We start from the raw sequence: 22,951 nt of genomic DNA on the forward strand, positions 1-22,951 counted from the left end.
GAGTTAAGAAGTTTACTTGGGGAAGCAGAGCCCTGTGTTCTGAAAGTTGCTGCCTGCTGACCCCTCCGACAGCAGGCAAACCTTGCACACTCCGGTGGTGTGCCAAGCATGTGCGTCACAGGCACACTCATTGGAGCTTGAGTGCAGTTGGACTCCTTTATGTTTATGGACGTTTTGTGCAAATTGCTTCAGTCTTCAAGCCAAGGGCAGAATGAAAGAATGATCCTCGGTCGTAGTTTCCAAGTTTTGGGCCTCATTTATCTTTTGCATTGTAGAGCTGCCCTGCTTGTTTTTTTTAAAATAAAGTTATCCCTGAGTGTTAAGTTCTTTTATCTTTCAAAGCAGATTCCTTTGAACCCTGAAAATCAGGTATAGGATACAACAGATAATGTTCAGGAGGCAATTAAAAGATGAAGATGTGGGATGGGGGAAAGGTTGCTCAAGCAGGAAGGGGAGACAGAGCCACCCACCTCCCAGCACAAGCCGGGCTTACTGTACATCATCTCCTTCAGCCCGGCCCTTGGTGGTCAGGTCGCTTGCCATGACTTCAGGGCGAATGAGTGGCAGTGTCTGAAGGGAAAGCCCTGAAATTTCCACACATGCAGTTTGTTTTCAAAAAAACAAACAACCCAATCCAAAAATGGGCAGAAGACCTAAATAGACATTTCTCCAAAGAAGACACACAGATTGCCAACAAACACATGAAAGGATGCTCAACATCACTAATCATTAGAGAAATGCAAATCAAAACTACAATTAGGTATCAGCTCACAGCAGTCAGAATGGCCATCATCAAAAAATCTACAAACAGTAAATGCGGGAGAGGGTGTGGAGAAAAGGGAACCCTCTTGCACTGTTGGTGAGAATGTAAATTGATATAGCCACTATGGAGAACAGTATGGAGGTTCCTTAAAAAACTAAAAATGGAACGACCGTATGACCCAGAAATCCCACTACTGGGCATCCACCCTGAGAAAACCATAATTCAAAAAGAGTCATGTACCACAACGTTCATTGCAGCTCTGTTTACAATAGCCAGGACATGGAAGCAACCTAAGTGTCCATCGACAGATGAATGGATAAAGAAGATGTGGCACATATTTACAATGGAGTATTACTCAGCCATAAAAAGAAATGAAATTGAGTTATTTGTAGTGAGGTGGATGGACCTAGAGTCTGTCATACAGAGTGAAGTAAGTCAGAAAGAGAAAAACAAATACCGTGCGCTAACACATATATATGGAATCTAAAAAACCAAAAGTTCTGAGAACCTAGGGCGGGACAGGAATAAAGACGCAGATGTAGAGAATGGACTTGAGGACACGGGGAGGGGGAAGGGTAAGCTGGGACGAAGTGAGAGAGTGGCATGGACTTGAGTCCAGTTGGACTCCTTTATGTTTATGGACGTTTTGTGAGCTCACGTTTTCAGAGCTCACAGTAAGCACTGTCATATTTTGCTTCACGTTTCAGCTTTCTTAGAGCCCTGAGTGATGTTGGCTGGGCCTACAGCAATACAATTCACTTTATAATCTGCATAATGCTCTGGAAAAAAACAAATACCTAAGATCAGAAATGATACTAGATATATATTTTTTAACATCTTCATTGGAGTATAATTGCTTTACAATGGTGTGTTAGTTTCTGCTTTATAACAAAGCTATACGTATACATATATCCCCATATCCCCTACCTCTTGCGTCTCCCTCCCACCCTCCCTATCCCACCCCTCTAGATGGTCACAAAGCACCAAGCTGATCCCCCTGTGCTATGCAGCTGCTTCCCACTAACTATCTGTTTTACATGTGGTAGTATATATAAGTCCATGCCACTCTCTCACTTCATCCCAGCTTACCCTTCCCCCTCCCCGTGTCCTCAAGTCCATTCTCTACATCTGCGTCTTTATTCCTGTCCCGCCCTAGGTTCTCAGAACTTTTGGTTTTTTTTAGATTCCATATATATGTGTTAGCACACGGTATTTGTTTTTCTCTTTCTGACTTACTTCACTCTGTATGACAGACTCTAGGTCCATCCACCTCACTACAAATAACTCAATTTCATTTCTTTTTATGGCTGAGTAATATTCCATTGTATATATGTGCCACATCTTCTTTATCCATTCATCTGTCGATGGACACTTAGGTTGCTTCCATGTCCTGGCTATTGTAAATAGAGCTGCAATGAACATTGTGGTACATGACTCTTTTTGAATTATGGTTTTCTCAGGGTATATGCCCAGTAGTGGGATTGCTGGGTCATATGGTAGTTCTATTTTTAGTTTTTTAAGGAACCTCCATACTGTTCTCCATAGTGGCTGTATCAATTTACATTCCCACCAACAGTGCAAGAGGGTTCCCTTTTCTCCACACCCTCTCCAGCATTTATTGTTTGTAGATTTTTTGATGATGGCCATTCTGACTGGTGTGAGGTGATACCTCATTGTAGTTTTGATTTGCATTTCTCTAATGATTAGTGATGTTGAGCATCCTTTCATGTGTTTGTTGGCAATCTGTATATCTTCTTTGGAGAAATGTCTATTTAGGTCTTCTGCCCATTTTTGGATTGGGTTGTTTGTTTTTTTGATATTGAGCTGCATGAGCTGCTTGTAAATTTTGGAGATTAATCCTTTGTCAGTTGCTTCATTTGCAAATATTTTCTCCCATTCTGAGGGTTGTCTTTGATACTAGATATTTCATGGTTCAGAGAGCAAATAAAAATTCACTCTCAGATGTTTTTTCGTTAATTGGAACAGGCAGAAGGTACCTACCTGTGAGCCCAGCTCTAGTGGGCTGAAATACTGAAATACTCTTTCAACAAGCATTTTACGCAGGAGATACCTGTGTTGGCACTTAAGTTGAACTCAGTTTTACCTGTTATTTACAAAAAAGACCAAAAACCAAAAAATTCAACTCTTAGGGTTTAAAAACTGGGGAGGAGTCTTAAACTTTGGACTCCTTCAGTCACCCCTTCTGAAGTATTGAATCCAGGTTTGTCTTGGTTGAAATGGAGGAAATGATAGTTTCCAACATGATTGATTGTCGAGATGGAATTTTAGCACTTTGCATGCACTCTGGCAATGTTCATAACATATTTATCAAATGTGCTGCCCCACCACTGCCTCCACCACCCACAAAATAAAAACTGAACAAAATATAAATACAAACCAACAGAATTCTGTGAGAACAGCAAGTTTTGTTCTGTTTAATAGTAATCTTTGCAAGGACATTCGAACATTTTACATTTGTGTGCATTTCCGAGGCACTCTGGAATCCTGAAATAGATTAAATGTAAGTTCCGTGAATTTGGGGGTGTAGGTGTTCTGTGGTCCAGTTCTCCAAAAACTGATTCTCATAAGGTTCGTGTGGTAATTCTGTAAACCAGAACGTACGATTATCTGGGATACCCTGTTCCCCCTTCTCTCCCTATAACAGAGTCTACTGTACTTTGAAAGTCTGGTGGATCTTTTGTGGTTTCTCCACAGTAGTAAAAATAATTTAACTTCAGGAAATGGGGCCAGCAATCAGATTAGATAACGGAAAAGAATAATGTGACATTCTAGCATAGCATATACTCTGAAATATATGTTTACAAGTCCAAAAGTGTGCCATCAGGAAGTAACAAGATCAAAGGAAAAACGACCAGAGAGGCTGGAGGGTAATTAATCACTCGAAGGTTGTGATCTGTAGTGGTTGCTCTTCATGCTCCTTGGGTAGATTTAATTACAGAAGGAGGTGGGGGAGGGCTGGGTAGGCATTTTTCTCTCTAGTCACCTAAAAACAATTTGCAAGGCACGATGCTGTGTTTAAAAAGCATAGACATCTTTAAGGGCTCAAACAAATTCAAATATATGGTCAAAACTTAAGCTCTCAAGAAGAAAATGGACCAAAGACATTAAGAGACAGTTCATTCAAGAGGTACTGCAATGGCAGGGAAATGGCAGCCAGGGGGCGGGAATCCAGGTGACCCAAGGGACCCAACTTTACTAGCAGCCACAGAACTGAGGTGAGATACCTATTTCCCCTTCTGACATTAAGAAAGAAAGAAAAAAATGCAATCAGGGCCCATTTTCTCCTCGTTTTACGAAGGTGTACCCCCATAGAGGCTGTAGCAAAGAAAGTACTATGGTTTTCAGAAGCTTTTTTTTTTTTTTTTCAAAAGAGGTTTCTGAAGGGGCTTTGCAAAATTGTGAGGTCATTGGCCAGGTGTGTATCCTCCCAACGAGGCAGCTTTGGAGGAGTTTGTTCAACACTTGTGAAGAGGCTGCACCACAGTTCATCTACGTGTACAGGTGTGCATGTACAAATCTAGATTCCGCACATACTGTAAAAATCCGCCACTGTAGAGAGCTCATTCTTTTATCACTGTCTCCCGGTAAATGGTTCTGTTGTTTTCGACAAAATTTTATCCATAACATTGCTGGTTTCTAAATAGTAGTTTCCCTGCGAGTGGCTGCCTTCATTTGATTCATTTAAATTATGTTGACATAAATATTTATGTATGTGGAAAGGGGCTTTTGCATGTGTTGTTGAAGCATTGCACCTTTTGGACTAACAATATCTACCAAAATAAACAGGCAGAAGGGAAGTGTGTAGCCACAGCCATATAGCATGGAGCTCCTCACGGCCATGTGTGGTAGGCAGACTATCAGTAGCAATGATACTGGTCAACACCAGCAAGGCGTGTAATTGCCCAGAAATGGGCCCTAACACCGGTTTTAAGAGATGCAGCCAAAACCACAGAGCTGGAGGCCTCTCCCTCTGAGCTTGGTCTCCACTTGGACGAAACAGCCCCCAGTTTGTCCCTATGGGACACAGGCCTGCCTTGTTTGGAAATCAGCAAAGTTTAGGAGCCCACAATACCTCTCATAACTCTGTGTACAGTAACAGAGAGTGGAAATAGGGCTGTGAGCATGAACAAGCAGACAAGTTATAAATATAGAATACTCTCTCAATTCCTCTTCAGTTAGTCATGAAGGGACAGTGTGAGTTTTATAAACTTATAAGGAATATACAAATAGTTCCAAATTTAAAATAACTTGGAGTAATTTTTAAGTGTGTGAAAAGAATATTTTTTCCACCCTGTCCATTTAAGCATCTTTGACAGCCAGTAGTAAGTGATTGCTGTCCTTATGTGCTCATGCCCAGTGGTCACAGAACTGGGGAAGAGTTTCAGAAGAATCACCCATTGTGCGGTGACGTCTCTCTTCTTTTTTGAGAAAGACTCAAAAAAAGGTGAAGGAGGGGATGTGAGTTGTGTGTGAGAGACGCTCTGTGTGCTCCTACGTGGAGAAGCGAGCACAGCTCCCAGAGTAGGGGTAGGTCCTGCCTGGACACCTAGAGTGCCCCCCACCCTCTTTCTTTGATTTTCCTCCCGTTAGAAGTCTGTATTTCTAAAATTTTTATATAGGCTTTGAATATGAGGTTAGAAGAAAGAATCTCGATGATTTTAAAGTACATTAGGATGGTTTGATTTTCTAAAAAGAATATCTGTTTTATAAACATAAAAGGAGTGGGAAGTCAAGTCCTCCCTCCCCTCTTAATATCTGACTTTATTCCTTTCCTTTTCCCTCACCCCCATCTATGGAGGCCCTTCTGTGATGCAGCATCAACTTGATTTGCCAGGCCCTTTCTATAGAGATTAAGATCATTAGAATATTTCATACTCCATCAGGCATAGCAGGTAGGAGGGTCACCGACTTGGGGAACCTTCCTCCACAGACTAGGTGGCTTTTCCTCTTTTTTCCTAGTACCAGAGGATGACACAATTTAGTCAGTTTGACAGGTTCAAGGCTTTCTTCCTTTAAAATAAATCCATACCATGAATAGATTTGGGAGTCCAAATGGGCCTTTGCATCAACCTCTGTCTGATGTTCCTGTGATTTTGTCACTACACGTGAATAGAAGGACTTCAGGGCTAATGTGGCCACTTGTGGAACAAGAAAGTCTAAATTTATGGAAGAAAATACAGGGGAATGAAGTACTGACACACGCCACAACATGGACGAACCTTGAAAACGTTATGCCAAGTGAAAGAAGCCAGATATAAAGGGGCACGTCATGTATGATTCCATTTGTATGAAGTGTCCAGAAGAGGCAAATCTGTAGAGACAGAAAGTAGATTACTGATTGCCTGGGGCTGAGAGGGGAAGGGGCGTGAGGGAAGTGGCTAATGGGTAAACAGTTTCTCTTTGGGCTGATGGTCGCACAACTTAGTGAATATGTTAAAAGCCTTCAATTTGTACACTTTAAATGGGTGAAATTGTGTATGAGTTATATCTCAGTAAAGCTGCTATAAAAATTGTGAAGGAAGAAAAAAATCACAACACCCACAGTAACCAAAACCAGCAGCTTAGCCAAAGGAAGCTTCCTGGACTGCCCTCTGCTTTTCACTTAGTTTTTGGTGTTAATTGTAATCCTGCATTGAGTCTTTGAATTGATGGCTGCTCTTTCTTTACTCTTACTAATTAGCTATTGACATTTTAATTTAATAATGGTGTCCTGTATAACTTTCCTTCTGGTTTCTTAGTTGCCTTTTTTCTTTTTCTTCTGTTTTCTCAATAGTCTGCCCAGCACTGCTTATTAGATCCTGGAGACTTCAGTGACCCAATGGGTACTTTCTGTAGGCGATCATTTCTTTTGCTCATTAATGAAATCTTCACAGATGCCTTTAGTAGCCAGTATGAAACGTTTTCCCAAACGTCGTAGCTTATCTTGTGCACCTTGTATACAAGTCAGTAGGGATCTACTTGGAACTTGGCTATTTCTATGAGCCTAGATTATATATGTTTATGTGCCAAACCAAGGGGAAGGCACAGAACTGTTTTTTCTTCTCCTTCATGACCAAGGTTGCAGACTTGCTGAGACATAGGAATTGGTGAAGAGAATGAACTCTGGTTTATCTAATCTCATGAGTAAGACTTGTTTGGGTGAAAAGCGTTCTGTGGGTCATTGAGTCTCCCTGGGTCTGGCTGGTCTGGCTCCTGATAGCACAGTCACTTATATATAGTTGCCTTTGCCCCACAGAATGCACCCTAAGTGTCTTCCACGACACGAGCTGCTGCTTCACTGTTGCAACTAAGCGGTGACCGTTGCTGATAAACTCGACAGGGCCCAGCCTTGCTGGAAGAATGTCCTTGAGGGTTCTATTTGCTGTAACTCAATAAATAAAGAAAGCTTAGTGGGTACATACGAGCGCCTTAATATCACCTTGACGCTTTACCCTTTTCAAGAGCATCATGTTTTATGAGTTTTGTCCTTCCTCCAGACTAAGTGGTTCACCTCAGGGAGAAGAAAAGGATGTTGGGACTGGTGATTTATTTTTTCCTGATGGATGCAGGCTTACAGAGAAAAGTGGCATGAGAAGAACTCCCTAGCCCTTTGCTTTTGGGCAGCAGAGCCTGGCTAAAACATCATGCCACCATGGAGCAGAGCAGGGGAAGAGCCTGTGACCCAGTCAGATAGAGCTGGGTTTGAAGCCCAGGTTTACAGCTTAACAGTTATTCACTTGAACAATTAATAGCCCTGGACAGTTGTTAAATCTCTGTGCCTCCATATGGGCATCTACAAATGAGGATAATGATACTGACCCCATATAATTGTTAACATTAAGTTAAACAATAGGTATAAGATTGAGTCCTGTATTTAGACTCAAATTGCATTCAAGAAGGAGAGACTCCAGCAGTTATTGTGAAAGGAGGGCAGGAATGTTAGGTGATTAGAAGGTCTGAATGAGCTAGCTCAGTGTGACAGTGGGAGTTATCTCGAAGGTCATACAGAGAGCCCCTGAGTGTGCTGCCTTGGTCATGGAAGACCGCCACTGGTCTCAGTGTCCTCGTATTCCACACCGTGGAGACTGCTTCTGCAGTGTTAGGGTAGATTGGGGACAGGTAAGGAGCAGTGATGTTCATATACGTTGCATGAGCTGTGGCTTGAGTATTGCCTTCAGAAGGAGGCAGGGATCACCGTCTTGGAATTTTGAGTCTGAGCAGTTGGAAGTCTGACGTGTGCAAGAAACCATCCACCTCCCCTGAGTATCAGACACCTGAACGAGGCCTGGGGAGAGCACCATTCTGGGTGGGGGTAAGGAGGAACTTGGTCAAGATGGGTGCCATGCAGCAGTAGCACTTTCTCTAAGAGAAAGACCTCCCTTCAGCATTGCTTTAAGGCTCACCTAGGTTTTTGAAGAGCAGCACCTCAGACAGGCATGGGATGATGACCCCTTAACTTCCTTTCAACTCTGAGGATCCAGGGTTCAATGAAAGGCAGAACATGGCTGCAGAAGTCCTGGTTGCATTTGAACTGGGGCAGATCTAAGGGCCCTGGGAGCTTCTTGCAAGAGGGTCTCTGCTCCTGCAAGTTCTGAAGTGTCCCTGCCACCCCACAGCCCCTCGAAAGAATGTGAAGTTTGGAGAAGACAGGTGATGGGAGGCAAGTGATGCGGAGGGAAAGTATGTCACTCCTGCCCCCTCTCCGTACCCAGTATTGCAGAAAGTCCATCTGCTGACACATTCTTGTGTCAGGACCCTTCCTCTTAGGAAGGAAGCTGACTCAAAACTGAGTCTTGGAAACACCTTCAAAGATCGCAAGGAGGAACTCGTCCATACCCTCTAGTCTTGGGAGAAAATGAGCGCTTTCAGGCTCACTACATTAATAGGTTCAGGAACCGTGGCCCCCCTTTTACTAACCAGCCTCTCCAGGCTCACCGAGAGCTCTGTTCTGGGACCTTTCTGCGTGCCCCTGGGTGCCTTCCCCAGACTCTGTTGCTGGCGCTAACCCTTTCTGCTTCGAACAGAGAAACTGAAGTATCTTCAGGTTCTAACCATTACATTGTCTCTTAGTCTGGCCACTACTGTGGTATTAATAGAATGTTTTCTCCTACACAGGAGGTGGTTTCTTTTGGCTTTGAAAAGAGAAATGTTGTTGCAGATGCAACTTTCCTTTCTGAATGTTTAAGACACCAGGGTTACCACTAAATTCAGCTTAATGGCTATAGTTTTCCAGGCAGAAGCCAGTTGAAGTTGTTGGAAACTCCACCTGGGATTTCTAGGCAGTGGTCCTCTGGAGTTTTACAGTAGCAGTTTCTCAAGATGTCAAGAAACTTGAAAGATTCTTCTTGTCTCCTTTTTGAGAAAATTGTACTTTACTCATTATATATATGTACGTTTTATAAATATATATACACATTCATACATATGTGTGTGAGTGGAGCTCACACACAGTTGTGCCAGGTTTATTTTCGTTTTATTTCACGGATCTAAGCATTTTCGTGTAAGCTTGCTTTTCCATCCTAGCTGACGTATTTAGAGAACTACAGACTAATACACTGGGGTGAAATGTAGCTTCTCCCTGAGCCTGAGAAGCCTCGCTGCTCCTCACTTGTCTGCCCCTTTGATGGGTATCTCCGCTTGGAGTGATGGGTCGGGAGGAATGTGTGTGCATGAGGTCAAAAGGCAGGAGAGATCGAAGATTATTTCACAGGATGAAAGGCCATGGGCTCCCTGGCCTGAGGTGGGTTTTCCCTGACCTCTCTGCAGTCCATAATGGCTCCTGGAGATGGGATACCCTTTCTGTCCATCTGGAACATCCAACCAAGGTGGTTCACCCACCTTCTTTGCCGAAAGGACCAGCGTGGAGCTCCAAAAGGAGCAGGGCCTGCAGGCTTCAGAAGCAGTCCTGAAGGCGAGGGTCTCTTTCAGCACTGGTTGATTTGATGATCAAAGAGAAAGCAGTGGGGCCCAACCTCCTCTTTAGGTCCTTGCTCTGATGTTTGTGTGGCTTATAAGAAGAATTCCATAAATATGTGATTATCATTACTTAAACCTGAACTTTGTCTGTCAAGGAGGGCGGCAGGGAGGGGTAGCAACATGGGACCCAGAATTCATAGGTGAGTATATGGAAATCCACTTGAGTGGGTTATTTTAAAAGAGTGGAGGTATATGAAAGGAGCAGGGACTCTAGTGGGTGCTGCGGGGCCCCCATGGGTGGTGGTAGCCTGGGGATTCTGTCCTGGGTCCTGTTGGCGCTCCTCAGTTGTCCCTCCCTCCCGGACTCCTCTGCATCTGTCTGCTGACCACGCCCCATGATGTTACATCCATGCAGCCTCATGCCAGGCATTTCCATCTGGACGTGTGCAGAAAACAACACAACCCGAACAGAACCAATCTCTCTCTACCCCTGCTGGGGGAAAAAAAAAAAAGTAATTCACCACATTAATCTGCCTGCTTTTCCCCATCTGTGCTGCTGCCCCCTTAGTCTGGGCCGCTGTCGGTGCTCGCAGAGATGGCAACCATGGCCCTGCGGGTCATCCTTCCATTCTCTTTTCCACTTAGCAGCCAGAGTGAGCCTTCTAAAATGCATATCTACTCATGTGACTCCCTGTTTAAAATCCTCAAACAGCATCTCTTTTCTCTTAAGAATGTGCCAAACTCCTATCCATGGGTTGAAAGGCCCTTCTTGAGGCTCTCTGCCTCCGTCTACCCATCTTTCCTCCCAGTCTCCCCCACCCACCCAGGTCCCAAAGCCTGGGTCCTGCAGTCATGCCAAGTCTGGTTCTCTGACCCTCGCTCCCCGTCAGCCCTGCCATCACCCCCATGCACCTGCTAGCTCTTACTGGCCTTTCAAGCCGGGTTCTGGTGGTCCCTTCCCCTGGGAAGCCCTCCTTACTGGCCCTTTGCTTGCCCCTCATACTCCCACTGCTCGTCCTCAGGGGCTGGGCTGTCTCACCTGCTGAGCCTGCAGGACTGGGCCTAGGACCTGGCTGATGTATTTAATAGTCAAAGGAGCCTTTCTCATCCTTAGCTGTGGCTCAGTGCTCTCTGGGGAGAATGCCGACAGCCTTGGGTAGATTTCTGGCTGTGCTTGGGGGGTGGGGGGCTGCTGTGAGTTCAGTTGACCCAGCTGGGGTTTCCCTCCCCTCTCCTCCCCCACACCCCACGGTGTCTGATGGAATCGGTTTCTCTCCTGGCTGGGCAAGAAAACCACAGAATCTCTCTGGACCACATGTCTCTCTGATGTACTTGGGAAGTCAAAGTGTGCTTTCCTGGAGTTAGCAGCAGTTCACCTTAAGGTATAGTGATGCCTGTCTCTTAGGAAAGCACCCTCTTTTTATATGGAACAGTGGTGTGTCCCTTAGGGTACCCGGAAATACCTGAAAGGACCCTATACCAGTCTGTATTTTGATTCAGAAACTTGACCTTATTTCAACATCCATGAACTGGTTCTATCCTTTAGAAATTATTTGGGATGTGTAAAATACATAGCTAGTGGGAAGCAGCCGCATAGCACAGGGAGATCAGCTGGTGCTTTGTGACCACCTAGAGGGGTGGGGTAGGGAGGGTTGCGGGGAGGGAGACGCAAGAGGGAGGAGGTACGGGGATATATGTATACGTATAGCTGATTCACTTTGTTATACAGCAGAAACTAACACAACAATGTAAAGCAATTGTACTCCAATAAAGATGTTTAAAAAAAAATTATTTGGTCTAGAATGTTTGTGTTTTTTGAAGTTGTGTGGCTAAGTGGCCCCTTTTCCATTTTTTGTTCCGTGTGAAGAGGATGAGTTCTCCATCTTCGCTTCCAAAATATGCTTTTAAAAATAGTTTCTCTGAGGTAAAGATTGTTAAAGAGCTTATTGGCAAGTACAGAAAGAAAGGTTTCTAAAATCCCTAGAAAGAATTTAATAAATATAAGGACTCAGGGAAGGAGGAAGAGAGTTAAAAGTTGATGTATGTGACTTTTTTTTGCTGTCCCCCAAAATGAAGAAAATGAGCTTTTAAATGCACTGCCTCATTTTTATGGGATTGTGACCCTGAACGGATCCTTTTAGTGTAGATGTGGGACCTGTCGTTAGCTTTTCCAGCAGTTTACATAGGCGTTTGTTGTTATTGTTGGTCATTGTAAAAATTCCAGTGAATAGAAAGATCTCATAGGCAAAATCAATTTGCTTTCCCTGCTGTGTGTTTGTTAATTTATAGCACCCTCCATTTTCCTTTTATTTTTAAAAGTAGAAATGCCTTTCAGCATGCTAGGTGTGCTCCTTATTCATGGAAGCCAGGGAAGAAGTTCCCTTCCCTTCTCCCTTAGCTCTGTAATTGGAAGTTTGGTAACTGTACTAAATTTTAAGTTTTGGCACTCGTGTGAAGCAGCCATCCGTCTGCTGGCGAGACACACTGCCCGGGGCTTTTCAAGAAATCCCTTAATAGTCCTGAACACTAATAATATTTATATACATTGAGATGAGGCAAAATTTACAGCGGGCTTCTGGGGCTGGCTCCAGGACTCTCTAATCCTGAACTTCCGCCGGCTCCCTTGCCTCCCTCCCAGAGTCCTCTCAGGTGGCGCTGCAGCCAGGGGAACACTGGCTTCCATCCCTGGGGTTTGTCCTCCAGCAAATAGTCACCTTTCTCTCCCTCTCCCCATCACACCCCTTTTTTTATTCCCCCAGAGCATTTGATACATGTTTGTGTACAGTTGCGTCATGTGATGTAGAAGATTTGTGATCTTGATTTGTGATCCCTTTAAGAGGAATTGTTCCATCTTTAAAGAATAGGATTTTACCTAATTTAAGCTTTACTGAAATTCCTTCTGAAGTAGCTCCCATTGCTGAAACAAAACCCTAATTCCCTAACCTGTGTGCTGCTTGTTGCAAGAGCTGACTGACGGTGCAATTCTAGTAATGCACCTCGGGAGGGGGCGGTGGGGGGGGCGGTTTGCAATGGACCACTGCCCAGAGATGCTGTTTCAGTGGAATGGGGAATGGAATGCAAAACATATCTACAGATACTTTGTCTGGTTTTTTTTTTTCTTTCTCCTATTGGGAATGCCCAACATTTATGTTTGAATCTAAGCAAGTGCACAGGGGCATTTTTCTATTCTTTTAAATGCTCTTAGTTTTTAATACTACATTAATAGCTTTTTAATATTGATATCTGCTACTCGTCATTTTATATAGCATTTTATTTAAATTGTAAGCAAGGAAAGAAGGGTTTTACAAGTAGATATTGTTCCCAGTTAGTCTCTGATGATGATCGTAAGATTCTTAATCAATTTTCCTTCCTCCAAACACAAAGCCTGGTGGTGGCTGATGGCTGATGAGCAGCTCTGGGGACTTCAGTGCTCTGAATGGGGTGTGTGCTCAATCGGCAGGTTTGTGCTGTGACACCATGAGCATGGTTTCTACAGCTAGTTTCATTTTAACTATGTGAACCTCACAGATCTATTATATAACATGAACTTTGTAGGGACAGCATAACATTTCTCCTCTGGCTTCATCCCTCTTCTTTTAGCTCTGCCCCCTCTGGTCATCATAACCCTATGTGTTGCTGACAGATGACCTTTCTAATATGAAAATTAGACCACATCGCTCTCCTGCCCAAAAGCTTCGTGATGCCCATTATCCACCAAAGAGCCTAAACCCCTCAGACAGGCCTACAATGCTTCTTTGAGCTGCCCCCCTCCTCTCTCCCAGCATCACCTGTTACTGGACACCTGCCATCTTCACGAGCACCCAGTTCTCCCACCACAGCAGTTCAGTTGCTTTTACACAAATTTACATGTGATTTCATCTGTGTTATTCTTATCCTCCTCAGCTTTCAGTTCCAGCCTCCACACCTCTGTGAAGCCTTCCCGGGAACCCAGGTGCCCTGGGCAGGCTGTACACCACTACACACTCCTGTTCTTGGTGTATTTCCAAATACCTGGTGTATTTCCATCTCTTAAGAACAGGGTCTGGCACACAGGTGCAGCGCACATTCAATAAATAGTTGCTAAGTGGATGATTAAATGAAGGATAGGTGGACTTAAGTTCTCTTGTTTTTAGTTTAAAAACTTGAACTTAAGGGTTTGCAATTTTATTGTTTCTTTATATCTTGGGCATTGAAGTTACTTCTGTAATGGATATATTTGAACTTAAATAGTCATTTAATCTATATGATTATTAGATTAAGTGTGAGATTTGCGAGTAAAGTGTGTGTGGTGTGTGTGTGTGCATCTACTGCAAATAGACTAAGCTTGTACATTCAAATTGGTGTTATCAACTTCAAGATGATCCCCTTGGTAGACTGTATAAGTATCCCAACATTTTAGGAGCTCCTACAACAACGTACCTTTTTGGCGTGACTAGAGATCTTTACTCCTTGTAATCTGTTGGGTAGATTAGTTTTTGGAAACAGGCAGAAGTCATTGAGAGGCAATTCTGGTAAACAAAAATGACATAGACCAACAGGAACAGCCTTCTTCTTTGCTTATATTATACATTGGCTCTGAAGACATTTCTCAGTTGGGATTCGTTCAGTTGCATCTAACAAATAGCAGGTGCTTAAACAAGACACAAGTTTATTTCTTATTCATGTAAAGAAATCTAGAGGTAAGCAGTCCAGGGTTAGCCTACTGGCTACACAGTCATGAAGGACCAAATTCCTTTTATCATGCTTCACTGTTCTTTTTTTTTTTTTTTAATAGATTTTAATGAGTTCTTATTTATTTATTTATTTATTTATTTATTTATTTATTTATGGCTGCTTTGGGTCTTCGTTGCTGCATGTGGGCTTTCTCTAGTTGCGGCAAGTGGGGGCTACTCTTTGTTGTGGTGTGTGGGCTTCTCATTGTGGTGGCTTCTCTTGTTGCGGAGCATGGGCTCTAGGCGCGTGGGCCTAGTAGTTGTGGTACGCGGCTGTAGTTGTGGTATGCGGGCTCAGTAGTTGTGGTATGCGGGCTCAGTCCTTGTGGCTTGTGGGCTCGGTAGTTGTGGCGCGCGGGCTTAGTTGCTCCGCAGCATGTGGGATCTTCCTGGACCAGGGCTTGAACCCGTGTCCCCTGCATTGGCAGGCGGATTCTTAACCACTGCACCACCAGGGAAGCCCCTCCACTGTTCTTAATATGTCACCTCATGGCCCAAGATGGCTGCTTGAGCTTCAGGCATTACACCTGCATTCCAGCCAGCAACGAGGAGGAAAGATGTACCCCCTCTGTTTTAAGGACTCTTCTGGGAAGTTCCACCCCAAAAGTTTTCTAGCGTCTCACTGCCTAGAACTTAGGTCACTTCTAGCTACAAGAGAGGCTGGGAGATATAATATGTAACTGGGTGGCAAAATGCCCAATTAAAAATCAAGGTTTTATTACCAAAATGGATAAGAATAAATAATGGAAGGCCACCTATTTGTCTCAGCCAAAAATGATGATCAGAGAAGAAACTTGCAAAATTATTTTAAGCCTGACAGTATCATGAGAATTTGTCTGTTTCTTCTGAGGTGATAGTATTCATTTGAATGTCCAGGTTCTGATACCTGTTTTTAAATGCACCTCTTGGCAGTAAAATAGGGTACTCCTCCATGCAGCTAGTGGATGTGTAAATTGGTACCAACTTCCCAGAGGACAGTTTGACCCAGCAAGGCTAACTCTGGAAATTGATTCTACTGAAATAATTAAGAATTCTCATGAAGATTGAGTGCTCATTGTACTAATAAAATGTTGGCAATAAATGAAATGTCTAATAGTAGGAGACTGATTATAACTTACGATACACTGTGTTATGGCATGCAACGCAGCTGTTAAATTATTGTCGAATTCACAGTGTGTTATGCCAAAAAATGCTTTCAGAATGACTTGATGCTTTTTTATAGATATTTATATGTGCATGCACATGCGTAGGAAATGATCTGGGAGGGTCTCCATGGAGGTACTGATAAGATGACATTGTGATCAAGCGGACTAGATATTCTATGTATTTTCTTACCTATGATCTCTGATTTTTTCATCTTTTTTTTTATTATAAAGAAAATAATAGAATCTTCACTAAATAATGCATGTCAGAGTCAATAATATACATATTTAAATAATTTTCTGTTGTTTTCCAACTCAAGGAAAAAGTAGGAAGCATATAATGCAAACCAGATTTCAGATTTTGTTGACTTATACTTTACTGGCTAGTAAGGCGAACAGCCCCTAGAGTGTGATCCTTACAGCATTGTTATGGAAATAAATGCCAGCTCATCTATTTGGGACAAAAATTGTGGATCTCTTGTTTTTAGACACTGCTTTCACTTAACTTTAGCATAGAGGGGGTCAGAGTAGATAGTTTATAATATATCCTATGGTCCTCTGGGATCGAGACACTGCCCACCCACCCACTTTCTTATATTTGAGAATTACCATCAGACATGGGAACTTCTCTGTGATATATTAGGTTGAGATATCATTGCTTATTTGGGGTAAGACCTTTGATATGATACAGGCATGCACAAACGTTTATAAAGCTATTTTGTCAGCCTGAATGGTATCATCTTTAGCATATTCTAGTTTAACCATTTCAAAAATAAATGAACATTTCTGCACACTAAGGCTTTTCAAGATATTGCAATAAGGAACATATGCAAAATGCAGATTAAGTAGCACATATAATGCCTTCTAAGGTAATAATAAACTGTATTGTCCACATAGGGCTTCCACGGTGTCACGCATGCCACAGGTAACCTTTCAAGATGGGTAGTATTACCCCATTCTGTAGATGAGAAGAGAGGATCAAGGTCAAAGATGGTAAGGACTCCTCCAAGACCAAACATAGTCAAATAGGAGAGGCTAGATATTAAACCCTGCTCACCTGACTCCAAACGCAGAGTATTGCTCCCTGCCTTAATGAAATTCTTAATATGTAATACTGTTGATTCAAGTCCAATGCCCAGTGACGTTCCATTTGGGGATCGCGTTGTGGTTGATGGGTTGGATTGTGCCAGGTGGAGCGATCTGGCTCTCAGCCAGCCTCACACCCTGCCTGTCACCCACAGTGTGCCCGAGCACGTGCGGGAAGCGGGCGTGCACGGAGAACCACGAGTGCTGCCACCCCGAGTGCCTGGGCAGCTGCAGCGCGCCCGACAACGACACGGCCTGCGTGGCCTGCCGCCACTACTACTATGCCGGTGTCTGTGTGCCCAGCTGCCCGCCCAACACCTACCGCTTCGAGGGCTGGCGTTGTGTGGACCGTGACTTCTGCGCCAACATCCCCAATGCTGAGAGCAGCGATTCCGAGGGCTTCGTGATCCACGACGGCGAGTGCATGCAGGAGTGCCCATCGGGCTTCATCCGCAACGGCAGCCAGAGGTCAGTGTTGGGGCCCGGCGGGCAGAAAGGTTGGTGCTGCCAGTGGCTCCATCCGGGTGGAACCCTGGGGAGGTTAAGGGAGAGGGGCCACCGCAGAGGGCTGGTATAACTTCAGCTTATGATGACTCTAAGAGCAATGGGGAGTTTTTTTGGTTTGAAAGCCTACTGCCTGGCTGTTTGGAATTAAGTACCTGATTTGCGGGCTCAGGTCCCCGGAGGTCACTGACCCCCTGTGCACATGCAGGGCTGCCACCCCCAGCAGCAGGCCAGTGGGGGAGACTGTAGGTTGAAGTTTTCTCACCCTCAATGCTACTCAACACTAGACCAGTGAAGGCTTTGGGAGTGCGGGAAGGAAGACACGGCAAGCCCACCAGCATCCTTAAGGCAGTGAGCTGGCCTCCAAAGTCTCTTAGCACTGGCTCCCATCCTGCCTGAACTAGCTGCCGCTAAGAGCAAGCAGTTTGTTCCATCAGCACCTCCTACACACACACATACCCTTCACCCTCCCTCAGTTTTCTCTGTCTCTCCCATTTTGCTTCCTGCACATTGAGACTTACTTCTCTTGGGAAGCAAAGAAGTTCCTTACGGCAAACAGCATCCCTCTCGTGCATGCCAACTGGACTTCTGTGAATTTGTCATTGGTTTTAAGTTTTTGAAAAAGCAATGCCAGAATTGTTACAAAATACAGGACTATAACCCTGGAAGCAAGAGAAGACTAGAGATTTGGGGGTGCTGTTTCCTCCTCTGGAGCAGAGCAGAGGACTCTTAGGAGAGAGTAATTCTGTTGTAGTGGACTAAATGCCTACTTCGTGATTAGCACCAGAGGATCCTTAACGTTTCGAGGTTCTTCAAAATAAAACTATCCTACAAATATAAAATACCATTGGAAAAGGAAACATTCATTTTGAGTATAACGTGTAACTTCCCTTCTGTTTGCTGCCTTCTGTTTCTGCAAACCTCATCAAGCAAGTCTTGGTAAAGGGGAATCTGTTTCTGGTGTAATATTTGGAGATGTGGCTCCTTCCATAGGCTTAACTTCAAATCAAAGGTAAAGCTCACATTATTTCATAAAATTAAACGTAGAGCTTTCTACCTGTCATCATTTCTGTAACAGTTATTATAGTAAAAGTTACTTTTAGTACTTTAAAATGGTAAATGTGCCAGGGGTGCCAGTGAACTGGAGAGTATACATAGTCCACCCAAAATAAGTCTGCCACATTTTACTCACATTTTATTGGCAGCCCTAGAACTTAGAAAGGCTTTGCCAGTACCCTGGGCAGTGCCTGGAACCCAGTTAAGGCTCAGCCACAGTTCCTCCCCAGGGGTGGGGGCCAGCTGGTGCATGGCCTTGGGTCATAACTTCTTTGCCTTTCGCGTGTGTTTCCTGTGGTGTCTGGAGGCATTCAGTCATCTGCAGCTGCCAGAGTAGTGGGCAAAGTGAGATGTGCTGTGCACTGTGACAGTTTCTTCTACTGTAATTCATTTTTCAAAGAATTGAGCTGTTATTTTTCCTACCAATGCTTACAGTCTGTTCAAAGCTACAGATCTCCCTTTTACACTTTAAAATGAAATGCCATCAAGAACTAATAAATCCCCCTCTCAGTCTTTAAGGGCTGTTTGACCCTTACTTTAAAGTATTTATTTTTTAATACTGTGTATACCAGAATGGATTTGAGGACGCTTAAACTATCAACATGTAATCAGAGCACTTTCTTAGAAAAACACTTTTTTTTAAGTGCTGGATGATTCCTAGACATTTTTTTTTTTTTGCGGTTCGCGGGCCTCTCACCGTTGTGGCCTCTCCCGTTGCGGAGCACAGGCTCCGGGCGCGCAGGCTCAGCGGCCATGACTCACGGGCCTAGCCGCTCCACGGCATGTGGGATCTTCCCGGACTGGGGCACAAACCCGCGTCCCCTGCATCGGCAGGCGGACTCTCAACCACTGCGCCACCAGGGAAGCCCCCTAGACATTTTAAGAAAGATGTTTGGTTCAGAAATTGCTATTTGAATAAAATGTCAGGGGGAACTAAACATACACTTAACCTACAACCCAGAAGTTACACTCCTGAACATTTATCACAGAGAAATGAAAACTTAGATTCCCACAAAAACAGGTACACAGTTATTTGTAGCAGCTTCATTTGTAACAGCCAAAAACTGGAAACAGCACAGATGCTCCACAATAGGTAAATGGCTAAGCAAACCGTGATCCATCACACCATGGAATATCAATCAACAATATAAAGAAACAAACCATTCAAACACACACAGCATGGATGGATCTCAAGGACATTATGCTGTGTGAAAAAAGCCAATCTCGCAAGGTCACACACCATATGATTGCATTTATATAACATTCTCAGAATAACAACATAATAGAGATGGAGAATAGATCAGTGGTTGCCATGAGTTAGAGATGTGGGGGCAAGGTGACCTGTACGGGTAGCACAAGGGAGGTGTTTGTGGCGATGGACTAGCTGGTTATGGTGATTACATAGGTGATAAGATGACATGTAAGTATATGCAGGCATTGTACCTGTGTTAGTTTCCTGGTGTTGATATTGCATTATCATTATGTAAGATGCAACCATTGGGGGAACCAGGTGAAGGGTACGCAGAACCTTTCTGTAGTATTTTTGCAACTTTCTGTGTGTCTGTAATTATTTCAAAATAAAAAGTGTTTAAAAAGGGGGGTGGGGCATTATCTGGTTTGTAGGTAAATTAGAAGCAAAAAAAGACCAACAAAGAGTACTGAAGAAAAGCTGCTACCTACTCTAGAAGTGAGCATGTTGAGTGTGATGTTAGAGAAGGGAGAAACCTCCGTTGCTATGGTTGGCCCAGTTCCTTTGGAAACCTTGCCTCCTGTTCTCCCAACATGAAATAAGAAAACAGTAGGGAAATTTTATTTATCTATAAGCTTTTAAGCAAAACCCTTCATCTTTGCCTTAAATATGCAGTAAGGTTCGGGCAGGGGTGGGGGGGTACTTAATGCTAAGAGCTATAACTTACACTCTTTACTTGACTGTTTTTCACTTCATGACGTTTGAACGATCATTCAAGAACCATCATGTAAATATAGTGGCTCTCCAATTCACCGTCCTATTACACACACATCCCATAATGTTGTATCATTTATTTGTTTGGAAATTGGCCCAACTTTCTGTGGTTCGGCAGCTGGATTAGTGTTTTGTCCACTGCTTCCTAAATAAGGGTAGGTAAGCAGGAAAAGTGCCAGTGTCACTCACTGGTCCCTGACTCTTGGTGGTTTGTGGCATGTTCAAGATTGCATGTGAAATAGGAGCTTATTACAAAGTAATGGAAGTTCCTTGTTTTTATTGTGTATGCAGCGAAAACAACATTTGGATCAATTTACAAGTTTCTGCCAAACACTGTCAAGAACTTATTTCAGTTGTGCTTTAGCAAGAAAATAATGGATCTGTGCTATAGCACATGCCTTTTGGAATCCCTCATTGGACTTTGCTGGACCGCTGGCTGTAAGAGTTAGATTCCCGTTAGTGGCAGAGACTCTGCCGTCCCTTTGCTGTCCCTGTCCACTCTCCCCTTGGCTCCTCCAGGATGTGCCAGCAGGGGCCACAACATCAGAGAACAGTTCTGTTCTTTTTGGGAGCCCCAGGTGCTTTCTTTCTGCAAGGCTGTTTCTCCCACATGGGACCAGCTGGCTCACCAGTCCCAGCCTATGATACACACATGCCTCAAGGGTGTATCATGTGTTTTGTCTGGAAACAGGCAGCATGCTTCTTCTTTGTAGGCAGTTTCTCCTTTTGGTTGCAATTTGAGTGGCTTATCCTGGGTAGGCTTGGGGATAAGAAACAGTGTGACCACTTGAATGCTTCCACCAGTTGCTTTTTGTAATGTGGATTGTAAAGACACCTAGAATAAAAGCATATCTTTATGATTTTTTTTTAATGCAAGAAGACAGACTCAGCTCTCTGTGTTTTGGGTTGGTTTATTTTCAACAGCATGTACTGCATCCCTTGCGAAGGCCCTTGTCCCAAAGTGTGTGAGGAAGAGAAAAAGACAAAGACCATTGATTCTGTGACTTCTGCTCAGATGCTCCAAGGATGCACCATCTTCAAGGGCAATCTACTCATTAATATCCGACGCGGCAGTAAGTATTCCATCTCCCTGGAAGCAACGGCCAGATCTCTTGGTTTTCTTTTGTTGATGCTTTTCCTACTCATCCATGACTCACAACTAAAATATGGGCCTAGAAAAACAACATGGTACGTAAGCCTCATGCTCAATGCCCCTCCTTTGAGTTTCCCTCAAAGATAAAAAACAGATTGAAAGGCCGTCTGATTTTTAGCCATTGGCACAGCATTTATTTCTTCAGAGGGTCATCCCTCATCTTTCTTAAGTCACATCTTACGCAGGATACACACATCCCAACACGTACAAACCCCAGAAGAGACCGATGGATCAAAGGTATGACTCAGCAGTCTCCAGCCGGAGCCAAGTCCACAGAGCTTTAAGTCCAAAGAGTCTTGGTTACTTGAATATATTGAAGATACTGAGCAAGGGAAGAGTTTAATGATATCATTTTAAAATTTTATTCAGTCCAAAAGTGGCCGATCTCCAAATTTATTTCTGAGAGCCAAAAGAGATAAAAGTATATGTATGTCATCATGCATTTAAAGCTTCGATCTCACCCTCTACAGGATCCCCATTATTTGCAGTAGATGGCATTCCTTGTAATTGCATTTGTGTGAAGCATTTCCTGTTGACTTATTTGGTGATACTTTCAGTTCTGATCTGTAATTGACAAGGGCTTCTAGTAACGGTTCCTTAAGTTCTCCACCACTGGAACCACTTGGTGAAGGTACTGATAATTTTGTAAGCTAGGAGAAATATAAGAAGAAGGAGTTGAGGTTGAAAGGAATTTTTTTCTAAATCCTTTTGTGAAGACCTTTTTTTCTTTTTTTTTATAGTTTGAGGGGCAAAAATGTCCTATTTATTCTGTGCATTTACTTTTCCTTAATACTATTTGTACAATAAGTGAGCTCTACTGTTATGGTTTAGAGATGGCAGCAACAAGTTTTCTGCTTAGTTCTTTTGAATTTTTGGATAGCCCTTGATTTTCACAACACCTTTCACTCCTGTACAACAGAGATAACTTTGTTTCCACGCAGCTAGAATTTTATTACTTTCATGGTATTCTGAAGTTTTATTCTTTTTGCACTTACTAGATTTCTTAATTTTTAAAAAAGATTTCCTCATTCCCTAGAACATATCCTTTAAATGGCTAACCCTTCTTTTTTTCTTCTATTCCTATCCTCAAGATAAAAATTTAATCCATGAATTAAATCCATGGAGAAGTATAATTTGAGAAGGAATTGGTACATATTTGTGCATGATGATGAAATGTGTCTTCCAGTTTATAGCCACCACAGGAAATCGGTTAGACATCTGATTGGAAAGGTCCTTCCTCAGCCTTGACTAGAAGGCATGAGTCCTGCCCCACATTTATTTATTTTTAAAATAAATCTTTCAGATTTTGACCGTGAGGATTTTTTAAAATTTTATTTTAATTTTATTAATTTTATTTTTTTTTTGGCTGTGTTGGGTCTTTGTTGTGGTGCGCAGGCTTCTCTTGTTGCAGAGTGTGGGCTTTAGGCGCATGGGCTTCAGTAGTCATGGCACGCAGCCTCAGTAGTTGTGGCTCATGGGGTCTAGAGTGCAGGCTCAGTAGTTGTGGTGTACGGGCTTAGTTGCTCTGTGGCACGTGGGATCTTCCCGGACCAGGGCTTGAACCCACGTGCCCTGCATTGGCAGGTGGATTCTTAACCACTGCACCACCAGGGAAGTCCCCCGCCCCACATTTAAAATTCAGGATCTTTTCCTTGA

General features: G+C 43.4%; 1 protein-coding gene across 1 annotated transcript in view; it reads left to right on the plus strand.

Moving 5' to 3' along the window:
* The window catches only part of IGF1R (insulin like growth factor 1 receptor), a 314,191-nt gene that overhangs the window by 235,295 nt on the left and 55,945 nt on the right, over positions 1-22,951 (plus strand). The window contains exons 3-4 of the mRNA XM_007470089.1: positions 16,775-17,087; positions 21,067-21,215. Of these exons, the coding sequence (XP_007470151.1) occupies positions 16,775-17,087; positions 21,067-21,215 (462 nt within the window). The remainder of the gene's footprint in view (positions 1-16,774; positions 17,088-21,066; positions 21,216-22,951) is intronic.

Source organism: Lipotes vexillifer, unplaced genomic scaffold (assembly GCF_000442215.2).
Source record: "Lipotes vexillifer unplaced genomic scaffold, Lipotes_vexillifer_v1.1 scaffold695, whole genome shotgun sequence".
NCBI classification, from domain to species: Eukaryota; Metazoa; Chordata; class Mammalia; order Artiodactyla; family Lipotidae; genus Lipotes; species Lipotes vexillifer.